At 36.9% G+C, this 20,359-nt stretch overlaps 1 protein-coding gene across 11 annotated transcripts in view; it reads left to right on the top strand.

Moving 5' to 3' along the window:
* LOC124300740 (ATP-dependent helicase brm) overlaps window positions 1-20,359 on the top strand; it is an 83,754-nt gene that overhangs the window by 17,463 nt on the left and 45,932 nt on the right. For 5 of the 11 annotated variants that reach the window (XM_046755077.1, XM_046755072.1, XM_046755073.1 and 2 more), the window contains 17 exons: window positions 235-856; window positions 955-1,028; window positions 1,836-2,082; window positions 2,255-2,393; window positions 2,607-2,768; window positions 3,011-3,352; window positions 3,455-3,683; window positions 4,077-4,267; window positions 4,402-4,559; window positions 5,020-5,440; window positions 5,549-5,715; window positions 5,870-6,058; window positions 6,200-6,530; window positions 6,592-6,822; window positions 6,941-7,579; window positions 7,713-7,887; window positions 8,324-9,916. In XM_046755077.1, the coding sequence (XP_046611033.1) occupies window positions 235-856; window positions 955-1,028; window positions 1,836-2,082; window positions 2,255-2,393; window positions 2,607-2,768; window positions 3,011-3,352; window positions 3,455-3,683; window positions 4,077-4,267; window positions 4,402-4,559; window positions 5,020-5,440; window positions 5,549-5,715; window positions 5,870-6,058; window positions 6,200-6,530; window positions 6,592-6,822; window positions 6,941-7,579; window positions 7,713-7,887; window positions 8,324-8,475 (4,469 nt within the window). In that variant the 3' untranslated portion in view covers window positions 8,476-9,916. Of the gene's footprint in view, window positions 1-234; window positions 857-954; window positions 1,029-1,835; window positions 2,083-2,254; window positions 2,394-2,606; window positions 2,769-3,010; window positions 3,353-3,454; window positions 3,684-4,076; window positions 4,268-4,401; window positions 4,560-5,019; window positions 5,441-5,548; window positions 5,716-5,869; window positions 6,059-6,199; window positions 6,531-6,591; window positions 6,823-6,940; window positions 7,580-7,712; window positions 7,888-8,323; window positions 9,917-20,359 lie in introns of those variants that run through there. The other 6 variants (XM_046755079.1, XM_046755078.1, XM_046755080.1 and 3 more) reach the window with 5 other exon arrangements.

Below are 20,359 nucleotides of genomic sequence, written 5' to 3'. Positions count from 1 at the left end.
GTCCTTTTTAGGCACCCAGTGTATGACTTGTGTCTATCAAATTGAAATTATTTTGTATTATGGCGAAAATAAATGGAATATCATTGAGAAGAATGGTTGTTGGATTTAGCCAATGTAGATTGAATTCTACAGTGAAAATCATATAATTTGATTTCAGTCAACTTTTTACCATTTCATTTATGTTCCCAAATTCATGAATGGTTTGATTTTCTGAATTATTATCATGTCTCCTAGGACAAATGGGGCCTGGTGGGCCACAAGGAGGTAATCAAATCGGACCAGGTGGCCCTAGTCACATGAGTGGTCCTCCAGGGTCATTGCACATGGGTCCCACTGGACCCGGCAGTCATATTGGTCCAGGTGGACCAGGACAAATGACTTCAAGCAGCGGACACTCGATGGGACCTGGAGGACCAAATCAAATGGGTCCTAGTGGTCCAAGCTCAATACCCGGAGGTCCGAGTCCCATGGGACCAGGAGGACAGGGATCACAGATAGGACAAAATCCTCCTGGATCGATGGGACCAAGCAGTCAGGGTCAAGGCCAAATGGGCCCGAGTGGACCAGGACAAATGGGACCGACAGGTCCTGGGCAAATGGGTCCAAGTGGCCCAGTCAATCAGCTGAATCAGACAGCACCAGGACAGATGGGACCTGGAGGGCCCCCCGTTCCGGGCAGTACATCAGGACCCGTACAAGAGAACTTGAATGCTTTACAGAGGGCGATTGATTCCATGGAAGAAAAAGGACTTCAGGAAGATCCACGTTATTCGCAGCTGCTTGCGCTGAGAGCTCGGCAGGGCAATAGTATGGGAGAAAAACAGGCTTTCAGTACTCAGCAATTGCAACAACTTCGGTAATTAGTTTTCACCTGATTTATTAATAAAGGTAAATTATTCTTGCGTGAATTACTTTTATAAAAATGCTAATGATTTTTTTGTTTCTTTTCTATAGCGTTCAAATTATGGCATACAGATTATTAGCAAGGAATCAACCTTTGTCTCAACAATTAGCACTCGCTGTTCAAGGTAGGTTGATAGTAGATCGGTGTTCGTATGATCTATTTGCTCGTTTTATTCTGGGTGACTACTCTAACTTTTGATTCACTTTTCAGTTAGAATGTTTTGTCCCAATATTCACCTTGATCCTTCAATAGATTATATTATACAGAAGTTTTGTAATTATATAATTTACATAGAACTTGGCCTTGTTCTACTCGCATATTTTGATAGTAACACATCCTGGCATAATATTTTGCATCAAATTACACAGAAGTAGTGAAAATAAAAGATCTATGTGCTCAATAGTGGTGTAATACATAAATGTAACGAATATCTGTTTTAGTTTTCATTTAATGGTAGCTTCCACATGAAAGTCCTTGCTAACCAATTGAGATTCTTAGGGACGCGCGGACCACGATAAATATTATGACATTACTTTTGTATAGATATTTGTTTCTGCCGCTTTGCCAGTATAAATTTCTTGCGCATTATTTTAATTTGTAAATCTCATTCTCCTAATTACGAGTATTTATAGTTGATTGTCATATGTCCAATTACGACTTGTAAAAGTAGTAAAAAGCATGGTAAAATATCATTGGCTGCCTGTTATCTCAACCTTGATTTCTGATTTATGTTGAAACATTTTACAGTTTAAAAATAACATTGACAATTTTGAAAAGCATATCTCAACAAATACAATACAAAGTATAAGGATCAATGAAATACATTGGCTGATTTAGTGAAATTCTTGATGCTTGGTAAAGGTAAAAAATTGTAAAAAAGTGGAGTAGAATGATCCCGGGGCAGTCCTTGATTCGAATCAAAATTAAATAGGCGGAGCTCCTCCTCCAGGTATTGGCCAACGTCCAGTTGATCAAACCCAAGGTCCTGTCACGCCGGGTCCCAGCCCACAAATGGCTGGCCCACCCGTTGTTGGACCCAGTGGTCCTCCAAGACCTGGACCACAAACACCACAGCAACAGCAACCTCAACAACCTGGAGCCAAGACTAACAGAGTTACTAGCATCGCAAAACCAGCTGGACTTGATCCTCTGCTGATATTGCAAGAGCGTGAGAATAGGTATATAGTTTTCTATTTCTTTTGAAATAGAAAGTAGCAAAATATTTTTCCGCTTAATCCACATCATATTGACTTAAATGTTATAATAGGTAATAGTGATATTAGAAGATCTAAAATGTCAGAAAATTTGTGTGTTGTAACAGAATTTCTGATTTGAAAATTTATTTTATAGAGTTGCTGCGCGTATCAGTCTTCGGATGGAACAACTCAGTAATCTACCAACTAATATGCCAGAAGATCTTCGTCTTCAAGCACAAATTGAATTGAGAGCATTGCGTGTTCTCAACTTCCAGCGTCAGCTTAGATCTGAGGTAAGTTACATGATGTAACAATCACATCTAACCCCTCGGCGGTAAATTTACTCTTGTTGCCAAGACATTACGAATTTTCAATTTAACTGGCGATGTTTTCAATATATGGTTTAAGAATTTAGTAGAAAGTAATTGTAAGAAAGTTCTGCAAGAGGAACAGGAGTCAACGTTGCTAATATCCGATTGTTCAATACTATGTGTAATTCTTTACAGATAATAGCCTGTACTCGTAAAGATACTACTTTGGAAACAGCGGTAAATGTTAAGGCCTACAAAAGAACGAAACGGCAGGGTTTGCGGGAAGCTAGAGCTACGGAAAAGTTGGAAAAGCAACAGAAGTTAGAAGCCGAGCGTAAGCGCAGACAGAAACATCAGGTATGCGAATGAATATAATATAAACGATATTCATCAAATAATTTTAATAATCGACAATTATTTACATACACCAAAGTATATTATTTTTCTGCATTAACAATGGCTAATGGTTGTTGTTGGAACAATATAAATTTCTAAAAATGCAACATTGAAAGATATTTAATACAGTGCTGATATGGTATAATGATAATACATGATAGACAGAAGAACTGACAGTATTCCTGAAATTATTTTATGTTCAGGAATTTTTGAGCTCTGTTCTCCAGCATGGCAAGGACTTTAAGGAATTCCATCGCAATAATGTTGCAAAATTGGCACGTTTGAACAAAGCTGTACTGAATCATCATGCCAACGCCGAGCGAGAGCAAAAGAAGGAACAAGAACGCATCGAAAAGGAACGTATGCGTCGTTTGATGGCTGAGGACGAAGAGGGTTACAGAAAATTGATCGATCAGAAAAAAGACAAACGTTTGGCATTTTTGCTCTCGCAAACTGACGAATATATTGGAAACCTTACCGAAATGGTTAAGCAACATAAAATGGAACAAAAAAGAAAACAAGTTGAAGAACAAAAACGTAAAAAGGTAAAGTGTTGAGTTTGTGTATGCTTAAATAGCCAGATACTTGTAAATGCTGAGAAATGTTTTTATTGTTTTCTGGCTGACATTTTTATTTTTGTGGGCTAGAAGAAAAAGAAGCTCCAAGAAAGTGAAGGCGGTGAAGATGGTAATGGGAACGGTGACAGACGAGTATCAGTTACTGAAACTTCTACTGGCCGTAAATTGACGGGCGAAGACGCACTACCCTTGAGTCAGCTGCCAGCATTTTTAGAATCTCATCCTGGATGGGAAGTACTAGATTCTGAGAGCGAAGAGGAAGATAGTGAAGATGAGGAAAACGAGGGCAAGTTTGAGTGTATGTTTGCGCTGTTTGCTATTTATCACCAAAATTATTAACATAAATACCGTACAATAATACATTACCATTGATATAAACTATTCCTCGGAGATAAATCTTATTCAAATTCATTTACAGTCTGTGGTATGACTTATTTTTAAACTTCTGGAAAATATAACAATCGGCAAATAGTTTTATTATTTATTATATTTTTGAAAATAATGTAGAAAAATATTGATTGCAGCAAGTAGTCTTATATTTTTGATTCGGAGGAATACCAAGTTTTTTTTTCAAGCTGTGGAGATTGAAGTCTCAGTAAATATTTGCTATGCTTGATATATATTTTTTCTAAACTGATAATCTCAAGTTTTTCAAACTTTAAAGTTTCATAACTGGATCTTGCTCTCTTAGGCAAAGATAAATATAAAGGAGATTCTGAGGATGATAAAGTTAAGAAAACTCTTCATAAAGCTAAAGTCGAAGACGACGAATACAAAACTGAGGAACAAACTTACTACAGTATAGCTCATACTGTACATGAAGTTGTGACTGAACAAGCTTCTATCATGGTTAATGGAAAGTTGAAAGAATATCAAATTAAGGTATGCAATTTCAATATTTTATAGATATTTACTTTTTATTCTTTGTAGAATGACTAATTCATTACTTACAAACTGTAGGATTACAGAAGAAAATATAATATGGATAATTCAAATAAACTCTTTATTATTCTTAGGGCTTGGAGTGGTTGGTATCTTTGTTCAATAACAATCTAAATGGAATTTTGGCTGATGAGATGGGTTTGGGTAAAACTATTCAGACTATCGCTCTAGTTACGCATCTTATGGAAAAGAAAAAAGTCAATGGTCCTTTCTTGATCATTGTTCCTCTCTCGTAAGTATTCTTTAAACAATATATTGTATCAATTGACATGTAGCGATACAATGAAAAAACTATGATTTAAGGTGTTCAGTGATCTTAGAAATTGAGATTCCGGAACATGTTTTTAAATATACAAAATATATTTCAATTCTACTTATAGATCCGTTATCTTTAGAGATTTCCTTTACTTTATTAATTACGATGCAATTTTAGCTCTAACACTATTCGTTTTTCACTGAGAATGTGTTTACATAGACTCGGAAATTCACGGTTTCAATTTGTTATTCAAGTATATTGATAACAAAACATATTGTGTAAAACCTTGAATGTGTCCTATTTTATTCTCAAAATATTATATTACTAGAACACCTCTTGCCTCGTAAATTTGAATTTTGCTGAACACTCTGTAATTCTAAACATGACAAGCAGAGGCGAATGATTTGAAATAAAAGATGAAAAAAATTTATTCCAGGACATTGTCCAATTGGGTGTTGGAATTTGAAAAATGGGCACCTAGCGTGGTAGTGGTTTCTTATAAAGGTTCTCCTGCTGGTCGTAGGGCTATACAATCACAAATGAGAGCAACCAAGTTTAATGTTCTTTTGACTACCTACGAGTATGTTATCAAAGACAAAGGTGTTCTAGCTAAGCTGCAATGGAAGTACATGATTATTGACGAAGGTCACAGAATGAAGAATCATCATTGCAAACTGACACAAGTACTGAACACTCATTACCTTGCGCCACATCGTTTGTTGCTAACTGGTACCCCATTGCAAAATAAACTCCCAGAATTGTGGGCATTACTGAACTTTTTACTACCATCAATTTTCAAGTCTTGTAGCACATTTGAACAATGGTTCAACGCGCCTTTCGCTACGACTGGTGAAAAAGTGAGTTCAATTTCACTTCATGTCTATATTTATCTTGTAAAATCTGTAAATTAATGCAGTTTAAGATTTTTATTTATCACGTTAAAATTGATTATTCTTCTCATTTAGGTCGAACTGAATGAAGAAGAAACTATTTTGATCATTCGTCGTTTGCACAAAGTATTGCGTCCGTTCTTGCTTCGTCGTCTAAAGAAGGAAGTCGAATCCCAGTTGCCAGATAAAGTTGAATATATTATTAAGTGCGATATGTCAGGTTTACAGAAGGTTCTTTACAAGTAAGTATTCAAATACTACTTTAACTGGATCAATTTTTCTGAGCTGCCGTATTGAAAATACGCTCACAATTTCTACTATTAATCCTTACCAAATGATCGAATTCCGGTAAAGTCACTCATTGCTCTATTCTGATTGCTCATTATTTGATCACAGACACATGCAGAGCAAGGGGGTTCTACTGACAGATGGCTCAGAGAAAGGAAAGCAAGGCAAGGGTGGCGCTAAGGCTCTCATGAATACAATTGTGCAATTGAGGAAACTATGCAATCATCCATTCATGTTCCAAGCCATAGAAGAAAAGTATTGCGAACATGTCGGAATTCAAGGATCTACAGTTACTGGGTAAAATATTACTCTGAAGTTATCAAGCATAAATATGGTTGTACTATGTACCTATTTAAAGTTGATGAGTAATATTAAAGTAATATTTCATTTCCAAAATTGAAATACAGCTGGACAGTGATTATATTTTATCATTTGTAGACCGGATCTGTATCGAGCGTCTGGAAAGTTTGAGCTGTTGGATCGCATTCTTCCGAAATTGAAGGCCACGGATCACAGAGTATTGTTGTTCTGTCAAATGACACAATTGATGACAATTATGGAGGATTATTTGGGCTGGAGAGGTTTCATGTATCTGCGTCTAGATGGTACTACCAAGGCTGAAGACCGAGGGGATCTGCTAAAAAAATTTAATGATCCTGGATCCGAATATTTTCTCTTTCTCTTATCCACCAGAGCTGGAGGTCTTGGTCTTAATCTGCAGGCCGCAGATACTGTCATCATATTCGATTCTGATTGGAATCCACACCAGGTAAAAATTTTTATAAAATTATTATCTCGATTAGCTCTAACACGGGGTTAAATTTTTTCAGGATTTGCAAGCTCAAGACAGAGCTCATAGAATTGGACAAAAGAACGAGGTTCGCGTGTTAAGGTTAATGACCGTCAACTCTGTCGAGGAACGAATATTGGCTGCTGCCAGGTACAAATTGAACATGGACGAAAAAGTCATTCAGGCTGGAATGTTTGATCAGAAGTCCACAGGGTCAGAACGACAACAATTTCTCCAGAGTATATTGCATCAAGATGACGCCGATGACGAGGTAAGATTCATGCAATCATTATTTACTGGGTAACCAAAGGTTCACTGATAGTTAAACTATTCTGTGACCTTATTGGAAAACTTACAATACAGATATTTTGTATGTTACGGAAATTTAGGAGGAAAACGAAGTGCCGGATGACGAAACCGTGAATCAAATGATAGCACGTTCGGAAGGAGAGTTTGAAAAATTCCAAAAACTGGACTTAGAACGAAGAAGAGAAGAAGCAAAATTAGGGCCCAACCGCAAATCACGTCTTTTGGAAGAAGCAGAGCTGCCTGACTGGCTGGTGAAAGACGATGACGAGGTAGAAAGGTGGACTTATGAAGAGGATGAAGAAAGATTTTTAGGCAGAGGATCTCGTCAGCGTAAAGAGGTTGATTACACTGATAGTTTAACAGAAAAAGAATGGTTGAAAGCTATCGATGACGACGGTAATGAGTTTGAAGAAGAAGAAGAAGATGATAAGAAGAAAAAGAAGACACGCAAACGTAGGAAAAAAGGTGAAGAAGACGAGGAACCGATAATGAAAAAACGGCGTGGTGGTAGCTCTGGTACATCTGTTGATCCGAAATTGAAACGTAGTATGAAAAAATTGATTGCTGTTGTTGTCAATTACACTGACAGTACAAACGGCCGATTATTGAGCGAACCTTTTATGAAATTACCTTCAAGACGTGAATTACCTGATTACTACGAAATAATTAGAAAGCCTCTAACAATAAATAAACTACGGCAAAAAATTGATGAGGGAAAAGTGAGTTTCTGGAACATTTATTAATTTTTTGTATTAGTGAAATACGTTCGTATCAAGAAGCAGAATGGTCTACTCCAATCAACAAACATTTTACATAATTTCAATTAAACATTAATATTTTTCTCTTCTCTAGTATTCCGACTTTGATGAACTTGAAAAAGACTTCATGCAGTTATGTAAAAATGCCCAAATATATAACGAAGAGGCATCACTTATTCACGAGGATTCAATAGTTTTACAATCTGTTTTTACAAATGCAAGACAGAGAATAGAAGCTGAGGGTGACAATTCCGATGGAGATGATAAAGGTTTGATTTAGAAATTATTTATAACTAAAAACTACATAGTGAAGACCATTTCCTCGCATAATGGTGAATTAAGAACATCTAGTCCAACGGTTGTCGCAAATTTTTCCCAAAGATGGCTGGCCGTGTCCTGCAGAAACGTAGTAATAAATAAATATTCAACCACTGACCATCTCCGACGAAATTTATTTATTCAATCAACGCACCATGGTCACAAAATGAAAAACTAGAAACTACATAGTTATTCATGTAATTTAAATGTTTTCAACTATAACAATAATATCTTGTCATTCAATTTGCAAGCAGTTAATCGAGACACGACCAACAGTTATTTCCGAGCAAATTCTTCGGACCACCATTTACTTGATCTGTGATTTCAGGATCACGTTGTTTTATCTTCCTTTTCTTTAAATAAAAATTTGATCGAAAATTGTTGCAGGTGATGGAGATGATGGTTCAGACGGCGATTCAAGCGTAAAAATGAAGATAAAATTTAAAGGTAAGAAAAGTGGGGAGAATCGTGGGGGGCGTAGAAAAAGAGTGACGAGAAAATATATCTCGGATGATGATGAGGATGGTGAGGATAACTGAACAGTGTAGTAAATTATTTTTGATAATTTTTAAACAATTCCAGTAACATCTTGATAACCGTTACTATTATTATTGAAAAAAAAATATACAATTTGATAGGCCTGTGAATAAATATACATTTTATGCAGCAGCTGTGGGTTTCTAAAAGTGCGAAAAAAAATTGCTTACGATTTCTTGAAATAGAAAATTATTCACAGCTAGCTGGTACGATGTGTCAATCTCGCAAGTTCGTGCTTCGGTATAAATGGTAGCATGTGTCAGAAATACGAATGATGTACACCTTATTCAATTACAACAATCCATACGCCTCTTATGACTGATGGTAACAATTTTATCCAGTTGAACCATTCTTTAATTCAATTTGATGTTGTGCTCGAATATTTACAACTGATTCTCAGCTAGACTTTGTACAGTAGAAGCTAGTAGTTGAGAAATGAAAATTTAAATATAGATAATGTAATGGTAACTGATGATTGAGGTATTTGATAATCATGCCTTTCAGTTAACTCTCAAGAAAATTATAGTTTAATGGTGTTGACCTTTTTTTTTTTTTTTTTTTTTTTGGAAAAATGTTTTTCACTTGATGATTCAGAAATGAAATGTGAATCTGGCGTTTCATGAGCCCATTTTAGTATCTATTATCAATCAATCACGTTTTTCTTACCAATCATTGCCCTTCAGTTACTTGTTATTTCGGCGGTGACATGATGCTTCTCTACTTATAGTTCTCAATCAATGTTGATAACATACACATTTAACAGTTTTGTTTATATTATAATTGAAATATATAATTTTATAATCACGAAAAGATGATGGTACAGTTGCATAATCTCGTAATCAATTAAACTACCGTTAGGGTGGTTTGATGCTGGATTTGATTGTAAAAGTAACAAAAAAAAATTATTTGAAGATCAATATATTTAACGAGTTAGATATAAGACCCTTATCTTATAATCAAGTCGTTAATGAGTTCAGGTCAATTATCTATTTATCTGCGATTATAATCAATGAACATCAACTGCTTGATGGAGGAAGGATTAGGAAATAAAGAAAGAATCGAACTCGTGACATTTGATCGATATGCATTTGTTCATATGTTATTAATTTTAAAAGTTCGATTTTCCTATTTTTATTGATACATTTTGCTTCGACGCGTGTTTTTTCTTACCAATTGAAGCAAGGGTACCTGTTTCAGTATACATATGATGGCGATCCGTGAATGGGCTCTGCATTAATGAGATGTCATTTCAGGTCTTCTTTGGATGGTAGGCTAAATAAAAATGTAGGGACTTAGTATTAATTATGATCGGTTTATCTTAAGATACATATTTCTTACTTAATTATTAAGATCACTTAGAATAATGAATCATTATAGAAATCGTATTGTAGCTTACATAGAAGAACAAAACAAATATAAAACAGAAAAACGTGGTCCAAAGGAGTTACTGAGTTTTGGATACATACGCATTTTTTTCCACCGCTGATACTGCAGTATTTTCAATTAGTAATTATGATACACTTTTATCTACTGTATACGAGGTAAGTGTAATTGCAAAATATTCAAACCTCGCACGACCCATTAATTTGGCAAATAATATCTTGCACCCTCCAACTATAGTAACTTTTTTCCTAGTTGTATACTTGCAAAACAATACAATTAGTTATAAATATTTACGTTAAAATAATATGAAAACTTCCTCCAATGATTGTATATTGATTACTTTTGAGAATGATCGTAAAGTATGAAGTAATCATAGTCAGTTTTGAGGAATTTCAAAGTCCAATACATTTTGACATCACACGATGTTAAACTTGGATGCAAGTTTTTTTATTCCATTATCTTTCTTACAATTTATCTTATAATTTATATAGAATTTGATTGCAGACATTCTCGTTGCGTAATGATGTCAAAGTAAATTTAATCACGGAGTAATATGCATATGATCTTGGTATCTCTGATTCTGGAATGGAGGGAAATGTACAAATTGCTATGGCAGAGAACTTGGACACTGTGTACGAAACTATTTTTGACTATTTCAAAGCCCAATTTAACTTTTGAAAATAACTTGTTTGCGAATGCTGTAGTCGCCTCAGCGTATATAACTTGTATTTTCACATGTAGCTAGGACACGTATGCACGTATGTGTTACTAGAGTTGATTCTATTATGATCAGAAAGGGGGAACAAGTTTTAATTAATTTTACTTATTTTTAGCTGCCTGATTGTTACGCTAACCATACGTACATACATATGTGGACACGTAATCGATGTTGCTGAAAAATTATTCCTTCGGTGATTACGAGAGCTGTAAGTGTAATTCTGATTCTGGAATCACTTGTTGCTCTTCGGTCATAGGTATGCTAGGGTATTTCATATTGGATTTTTTTTTACGGGTGCTCGCAAAAAATGTTTGGTCGTGGTGTAGAAAGAAGCCTCTAAGAAACTGAGCACTAGCACCACAGTTTTATGATGCGGAAAATGTTTCTAAAAAAAAATTAAACATCAACAGTAGCACACCTTTAACACGTATTATCTCTTTTATATTTTACAATGAAATGGCATTTTTTGTGAGCTTTCTATATCAGTATTTCACTATAACGCGCTTTAGATAATCTTTTTGATCTAGAATGCATTTTTTTTTTTTTTTACAGAATATAAGAGATATAACACGTGTTAAAGGGGTGCTAATATCGATTTTTCTTTATTTTTTACAAAAATCGTTTTCGTACACCCTGAAATCGGTGCTACACCGCTCAGTCTCTTTGAAGCTTCTTTTTTAGACCAGAAGCAAGTATTTTTTGCATTGTCCGCAGAAAATCGAAAATTTCTTAAATGTGAAACACTTCAAGGTATACGCAAGGAAAGCAACTAGCAATAAGCTTGACAAGTTTGTTCGTTGATCAAGAAACGAAAAAAGGTACTGTAACATCTTCTCACGTAGTGGGTTTGTTAAGTTGAAATGGAACTTGATGTCTTGGTTGAATTATTCTGTGCGTGGTATATGAATAATGTGAACTTATACGTAATGTATGTAAAAGCGTGACATCGCGAAAGGGTTGAATAGCTCTGAGCACGTATCCTATAATCTCGCATTCATTTGGAGACGGATCCCTTCGATTAATCTCGACGTCGTCAATTTTACCCAGAACTTTGAGTGCTGCTTCATGCTTCCGAATGGAGGCGTACGGAACTTGGGGCTTTACGGGGATCGCGAATGGGCGTCTGCTAACAGCAAAGTTGGCATGGTATTGTTCACGCTATGTATGTATATTTATACATATGTACATACGTATGTATGTGCGTATAAATTCCATGATTCGGTGAACCCGATCATGCCGAGAGGAAGAACCAGACAAGCAACGACGCTGCGATATATAAAACGTTTAATTTATAGATCGACCGGCGTGCTTTCATTACGAAAAGCGCATCTCTTTCAATTAATAAATGTTTGATTATGTCTAATACAAAAGTTCGCGATCGAACGAAACGTTTATGAATTTCAACAAATTCATTCGTAATTCTTTACAGATCAAAGTCAGTCTCACATTTCGTTTCGCGTATTGCATCTTTTTGACTTTTAGAGAGTTTTTCGCAAGTATCGCAAGACATTTTTGCTATGATGAACGAAGGAATACTTACAAAGTGAAGAACAGGCATGGAGCTTCGGGAAAATGGATTTTCGAAATCAGGGAATATTCAGTTCATTTTGTATTTCCAATACTGTTGCCACTGTGGAAAGAAGCAACTGCATATTTTATGGGAAAATATTGTGAATTGCGAAATCGGAAAACGCTGTGTTTTTGAATTTTCAGACGGAGATTTTTTTACCGTTAAAGGATTTCATTTACTCAAAGCTTTATCTGTGTATCAATGGGTATGTGCAATAATGTCTTAGCAATTTTTCAGTTCATTTTGAGGTATTCTCAAATCATCATAGCAAGTCAAAGCATCAAAGTCAACATCTCTGAAGGGATATATTTGTTGATTTATTAGTTCGTAAACCCGGGAAGAATTGTATTTTATGCAAAAACGAACAAATGATGTTTTATATAAATTTTTTGGCAATCCTTGGGGTTTAATTAGTCTTGAAACAGTCGTTTCAATCGATTCTCAGCCGAAGGCTCATCATTTTTTACTACTGTTTTTGTTGTACCTATACATCTACTGACCATTTTGCGTTGAGCTAACCAGGTTTACGACACTTGAATTTTAGATTTAACAACATGCTGCACTTCCATTAGTATAACGGTCTGCAAGTTAGTCAAATTACCTGTGAAAAGTAGATCGACTGTATGAAAATTGTTTATTTTTTATCCTCCCCGTTTTCTCAAGTGTTGAAATTCAAATCTGTCCAGTAATCAGCTCTTGGTGGATGTTTTGCTTCTCCAATTTTTTGTCTTAAAAAACACATTGTATGATTGAAGGGCTTGCCAATTATTGTCAAATAATCATCTCGTTGAAATAATTTTTGATTTTCAGTTTCTCGGCTTTCAAAGAACGTTGCTCAAAACGTTATTGCGGTAGATTTTCAAGATATTCAAAGATTGAAATGCGAATTAATTATGGTCAAAGTTTTGATTGCAAAATCAACCCTTCGTCGTTTGATTATTGGATACTGACACAACGGTTTAGGCATCAGATTGCGGATCAAGCCCGAACAATTTATACCTATCGGGACAATGTGTTAGCATTATGTAATAGACAAAAGCATACTAATTTAAAGTTATTCCTCAAATCGAAGCGTTATGACAATATCATTTAGCAATAGGAAATCAGGTTGTCGGTTGTTCAATATGTGCCGGTTTGTTTCACGGTAGCAAGAATGAAAAGTCAGTATTGCCGCTCTACCTGGAAGTCTGGAAAACCTGAAATAGTTGGGGATTTTTATTTGGCCTTAACAAAATCATGGAAAAGCCATTGAATTTTGTCAAATTTGTCACGAAATTGAAATTTGAAACTCTAAATCCCCGCACACCTGTAACAAACACTTGGCATACCTACCTGCAGTCCATGCATGATCCAGTTTTGAATGAAATACTCAGCTATAAGTGCAGGCTCTACATAAATAAAACATGATTTGTCAGGTTCGACTAATTTTTTTAAAATCCTTATTTTCATTTTAATTACAAACGGTAATTCAAATAATGCAATTTGGAGTATGAAAAGCTTAGAAAAAGTTTTGAAAGCTAGTAGCCACCCTGGAAAAATCACCAATTAATTATTCGGTTTTAATCTGCAACCCCAGTGTCGTCAGCCTGTGGTTCGTATTTTTTTTTTTTTTTGTTAAATCGCCTGTGTGTAAATATGTAATATTATAGGCGCGACACGGTGTTCCTGTAGGAGAGGGTCGCGGGTGAGTAAACCACAACATGATCCAATATAACGTTTATTTCGATAATTAATTTCGAATAGTCCTGCACTGGCTGGGCGTTATTAAACTTGGGACGAGGCCGGTAAACCTCGTTACGCAGACCGCTAATTAGAGGAGACTCAGGAATACGCGTGTTATGTAGATTAAGCAGTGTTTCGACGGAGACCGAGATTTAATGCTGCGAACGAGGCGGACGGCTTTTGCTAACTGGAAACATTCCCTTATCAGTCGAAGACAAATTGAGGTCTCATTGCGGACCATTCGATTTATATACGGCGTCTAGCTCTTACAACGCCGGAAATTCGGTCAAGTCTGTTGTCACAACACCGACGCGAATGATCATTAATTCATAATAACGGACCCTCGAAATCCCTCGCGTTACTACGCCATCCGGAAACAGTTTCTCCAGGATTATTGTAATAAGACTTGATATTTTATGCGCAGCCAAGAGAGAGGGGAGCGTTTTCGAGTCAAGCGAATAATCATCGCAAGCACCTTATAGAAATGCAAAAAAGATGGGAACATTATTTCTTGTCGGCTAACGGGACGCTGCCTTCCAAATTTCCAAGTCAATACAAAATTGAATAGAATTTACATCGTGCGCGGATACATGTATATATTATGAATATTATATATATATAATATAATATATATATATATATAATGTTCATCTCATCCAAATTTATCGCCTTTGCCAAACGTTTCTTGATGTCTTCATTTGAATCGTTACTAGGTGAACATTTTAATTTTTACTTTTACCTAAAGTAAACAACCCGCAATTGATCGAAGGTGAAATAATTACTCGCGCACATTTTCATTTCCAGTCAGTCACTTTTCTCACTATTAGTCAATTTTTGGCACTTTTTTCAAAATACGGTCACTTGAGTCACCTCTTCGGTCGTAATTGAGTTTCGTACGTAGAAAAATTTGTTTCCATATTTTTTTTTGCCAGGTGGTACCCAATAGAGAAGATTTTGTTTGTCAAGTATTCTAGTATTTTAAGCAAGAAAATCAGCTTCAGATTGATTTCGGAAAATCAACTGTGATCATACTGCGTTCATTGTTTCTGAATCTGAACGTTTCGCCAGAAAGGATAATAAATTCAGAAATCAGAGTTACTGCTCACTTGTCATAATTGAAAATAGGGCTATTTCTGATGAGATGTATAACGTTGTGGTAGCTCTAGTCGTTTAATTACTGTGCAATAATTAATTCTAATCAGTTATTTTTGAGTCACTATTTTTTGGGTATGAAAGTAACTCTTCTCACTTTTTTGAGATGACTTCTTGTTAGTCAGTCTTGCGATTGTTATGTCAATACGCTATCCAGAGTTTGTACAGAGCGTAATAAATTCATGTACTAAAATCTGTAATCTGTAATTTGTATGACGATATTTAAAGTTGATCGTTCTTTAAAGTTTTTAGAGCCTCGTATAACCATTACGACGAAGTTGTATGAATTCAAAAATTGTGGGTATTGATTTAACCGCTGAAATATATATATTAAAAAATATATATATAACTTGGACGAGTAAAGCGATGGACATAATTTGCGTAATGCTCGGGTCTTGGATTTGTATAATAACTTCACCGTAGGCATCCATATATACATTTTTATATTAATTTTTTTCAAATTAATTTCGCGGTAGAAGTTGAGGCTGACATTCCTGCGACCTTTTATACATTTCCAAATTAAATCATGTACCAAACTAATGCAATATGGGCCATGTAATGCATAAAACATCAAAGTAATGAAGTTACGAAGTCCTGGGACGAGGGAGAATTCCAATTCAAGTTTATTAAGTATTTTCGGCACATATAACTAGACGAGTCTTTCTTGTGGGGTAGGACGTTAAGTGGCACAAAAGATCGTTCAAAAGTAGGAAACGCGATGCGATTCACATCTGAGTATTTTAATTTCGAGAGACTTTGGAGCAAACTTCCTTCCTTATAAAGCTAACTTCCAGGTTAATCTTTACATGCCGAGGTTGTTCAGATTTTAGTGCGAAAACTTTGAGGTATTCAAACTTTGTCTGACAGTTGACTGATCTAGGTTTCAAGACCGTCGTCGTTCACCTCGTTTCGTGATATTCAAAGTTTATTAAATACACTCCGGTGAAAGATTATACGTCGACAAAAAAGGATCATTTCCGCCATACAGTGTAATATATGAAGTACCTATACTTGTGTAATTTGCAGGATAGAAGAAACTCGTTTTATAATCCTACAATCCTATTATAGTAATTAATTGTAACAATTGACATGATTTGTCTCTTCGGTGACTCGTTAGTTACATACATATATTATACTTCTGTCGGAATGGCTTTTCACTTTAAATGTGCATTCAATGCTACCAACGCTTCCTCGTATATTATTAAACGTCAAGAACTAACTTCGTCTCGTAATTGAAAGAATCCCTTGAAACTCATAAAGAAACCATAAAAATGGTTCAATTAAATTTTATTTATGATTGTAGGTGCATTAGGAAATTAAATGCGTCAATTTGTTTTGAATGAGTGTTTTTGTGCAAAGATAATTCTATGCATCGAAGGGACTTGACTCCTTTTTTTGTTCACTTATTCTCTACAACTTTCACATATTTACACGGATTGCATTTCGCCGCTGAACCAACAACGGTAGATGCATTTTGGTATTCATAAAAACGGTATTAAATTTTATTTCGAGATAACAATTTTCTGCACAGTTTCACGTGTTAGCAGAATTCAATTTGATGGAATATACGATGTGTTGAAGCGTCAGCTTGGGCAACGGAACTGTGCGTCAAGAGGTGTCTTACTTAAAGTTAGCACTAACGGAGAACTCAATTGTAAAGATTATCCGAGTTGAAAATGTAGAAGATCACTATCAAAAACCAACAATACAGGTACACACGATTGCAACTATTATACATATTTTTGCGATTTCAAAATATTCACCGTAAAAATACAATCAGAATTGTATTTCTATGAATTTGTCGTAAACTCTGAGGTAGTAACGTGACATTTCAAGGGTACTTAATTGCAATCATAGGCAAATGTTATCGCTCGTATTATAAATGTTGCCATGCAATCACTCCTTGAAACTGCAGCGTAAATTTTTCTGTCGTATTCCAATTTGCCATTTACCATCGGCGTACGATTTTGTAAGAAATGAAAGTCCCTCTTGGCTGACTGTTGTTAGAATGAAATCCCATGAGATTATTTGTAAATATATGACCAACGATGAATAAAGAAGGTTACTATTTGGTTAAAGTGTATAGTTGCAGTAAATTAAGATCGTGCACATTTCGTTACGAGAGGTAATTTACTGATCAGAGCGTATAACCACGTTCATTTTTCGGCACTATATAACCACAGATTGCAGCAGTAAAATAGTGTCACGAAATCAGTATATAAATAGATGATTTAAACCATAAGGTGGTATTATTTTAACAGGGGGTGAAGAAAGTTGACGGGTATTTGGTTGTCCGTAAAATCCAGACAGCAAATTCTTACTGCGTTTCAAATGACGTAGATTAAGCATTGCGTACTTAACCCTATCCTGTACCGATCATTTTTTACTATCCGATTTCATTCAAATGATTTCACGTAATGGCACGACAATTAAATACGTATCGTATCCATCGGTACAGACTTTCGGTGCTTAAATTTCGAACGTAATCGTTTTTAATTTAAACGCGATGGGGCGCTCGCACCCGCAGCTCTTCAACGCGTCACTTACTTTCGATTGTAAGCTCAGCTCGGGAATACGGAGTGTTCGAATTCAGCGTAATTGATTTCCGGTTGTTTCGGACGAATGAAACACATTTTTCACTCGAGACGTGGCCATTAATTATCAACCAATAGCTACTGGCAGGAAAGACACGTTTTATTTTTTGGTCCAGTTCGTCGCTGGTCACCAACCCGCAAACGGGAATGGTTTCTCAACACTTTTCCCCTACACTCGATAGGCCTTCGTCAAGTACTCGTCGTCGAGTGTAACTGCAAAGTCTACGGGACGATTAACAATTGATCCGTTTTTCGTTATCGTTCCGTACCTGAATCCGTTCTCTCGTCGCCAAGTTCAAATCACGTCGGAACACAGACAGTAACGAAACGTAGAGAGAGAGAGAGAGAGAGAGAGAGAGAGAGAGAGAGAGAGAGAGAGAGAGAGAGAGAGAGAGAGAGAGAGAGACAGACTCCAAATTAATACTCTTGTCTCGCTACGGCCCAGCTTCCCTTCATTTGAGACCGCAGATTCTACGCGTTAGTTCTACGAGACAATCGAGATCGCATGTTAGACAGTTAAGCACGTCCCTTGTACGTCTGATGCGTATACAATATACGCTACGTACGACAACGTGTCCTGGTTGCAATTTATTTCGTATAAGGGATTCATGCCGTAATCAGTATTCCACACGTTTTATACGGATCTCAGTAATATCGTAATGGGAATTTATATTTTCAACCAGGCGTTGCATCGGCAAATTACCACTTTAATTCACTTATTTCAGATCCTTCGTGCTCGTTGATCGCAGGGCTTTCTTTTGCACATGCATATTAGTTTTCCGACATAAAGCCATGTATCATGTGAAACATTAAGTAGCTCCGTTCAATGGTATATCCACACCGAAGCGCAGCAGCATGAATGGGATTGATTATACGACATTACCTTTGTCATTTTGAGATTTTCTAATAAAGCTTTGAGTACAGCTATTTTATTACCCGAGCGTATTTCACGCTCGTTGTGCGACTACGTGATCGAGACATTTTTTCTTTCGTTCTCCGTGCACAGAGTCTCGTTTGCATAAAGATTTACGCGTCGAGGCCGGTAGAATTGCAAGGTAAAAGTATCTCGACCCCAACGTCGATAACCCATTTCAAGTTTATAGCTGAAAGCGCGTAAAATGCGTGTATATTGGCTAGCTGGTGTACCTAACCAGAGATTTGATTTCTCATCTTTATGGAAGCTCGACGGTGAACGGATTTTTAGGCACGCCGTTCCCGGGCGCGGTTGCTTTATTCTGAGACCGTACGTAGTAACTGCTGATTCCTTGACTTTGCCAAAGCTTCGAGTTTCGCGTTTCGTTGAGCAGCTTCCTATTCACACTGTCGTGTTTGACAAAAGTATGGTCAGACGGAAAGAATAAAAGAGCATAATTTTTTTCTCGAAACTGCAGAAAAAGAGTTTTACCTCGTAAAACGACGAATTTACTGTAGCATCAGCGAAAACCACCGTGTGCATCGTACAATCTGCTACACTAATTATAGTAAAAAATATAGCTGACACGGCTATGTTTACCAAATATCGTAACGTATCCCTCTTTTCTCCTGCTGTCTTTAGCAAAATCTGCTGTTTTTCTTCTCTCCGTTTCTTACGGTTCCGAACAATTCCAGGACTGACACGCGATCGCATCTCTTGACGAAGAAGATACATTCAACGCCCCTTTGACAAGCCATATCGTTGAAGATAAGACATGTAACAGACCGGTACAGTCACGCGTAGTATTTTTGGATCGAGTTCATCTCGCCGCATTGAACGATCGTCGCATCGACCGCAGATTTGAAAGTGTAACTCCTACACATCAAGCTTATGGTTCCAAGCTATTCGCCGTCAATATCGCCGCGCGATTTTGAAAAATAATTCGAACTGCACAAGGTAACACGTGTTCGAATTTCTGCCCTCGCTGTACGTAGTCACGCGTATGTACACACCTTGCATATATACGTCAGTCAAACTCAACCACCGGAAATTATCCATGTCCCAGTGTACGTAGGTTTATCGGTATATCGTACCCACATAGATGCCAGCCGACAAAGGCACGGTGTCGGGTATACGCGGGGCGGGGTGGAGGGTTGAAAATACGAAACTAGAGAAACGTCGAGTTGTGCGGTGCATGCGGAACGCGTTGCTCACCTTTGACCCGGACCCCGTACCGCGGCATGGATGGAGGTACGCTTCGCTCGTTGGTCCGAGGCGACGTTGCGTTGGTCCGCTGGATTGTCGGTTGCACCGTCAGCTCGGCACGCCGCGTGCGGCCTGCTGATGGCAATTTCAGTCCTGTTTTGAATTTAGATGGAATTTAGGCAAGCTCCCTCACTCACTTCCCCCATACTCTTTCTCGAAGCTCCCTCGACGCACGGCTCGACCATTTGTGCAGGTCCCCGACTCCGGCTCGCCCTTCACCGTCTATACCGATTTCACAGGTGATTACCGTAATGTAACAACGTGTATCAGCCGCTTCCAGACTCGTTACCTACAACGTTACTTCCACTTATTCGCCTTCTGATACCGGTAGCGCAGGGGTTGCAATTTTTGCACTCCAAGAAGAATTTCGGTGTGGAATTAATACGGTGGGATACAAACTATGTTTAGTATCATTCCGTCATATAACGAGTACTACTTGATCTTGGATTTTCGAATCGACCACGGAAATTTTTCTTCAGTAATACGCACCGGCCGATTCTGGTCAATTTTAACACCATTCTTTGGAATATATCGACTCTCGTAAGTTGCATCTGCAGTTTCGTCGCCA

The sequence above is a fragment of the Neodiprion virginianus genome, chromosome 3 (genome assembly GCF_021901495.1).
Source record: "Neodiprion virginianus isolate iyNeoVirg1 chromosome 3, iyNeoVirg1.1, whole genome shotgun sequence".
NCBI classification, from domain to species: Eukaryota; Metazoa; Arthropoda; class Insecta; order Hymenoptera; family Diprionidae; genus Neodiprion; species Neodiprion virginianus.
This window is presented reverse-complemented; position numbering and strand designations above follow the sequence as displayed.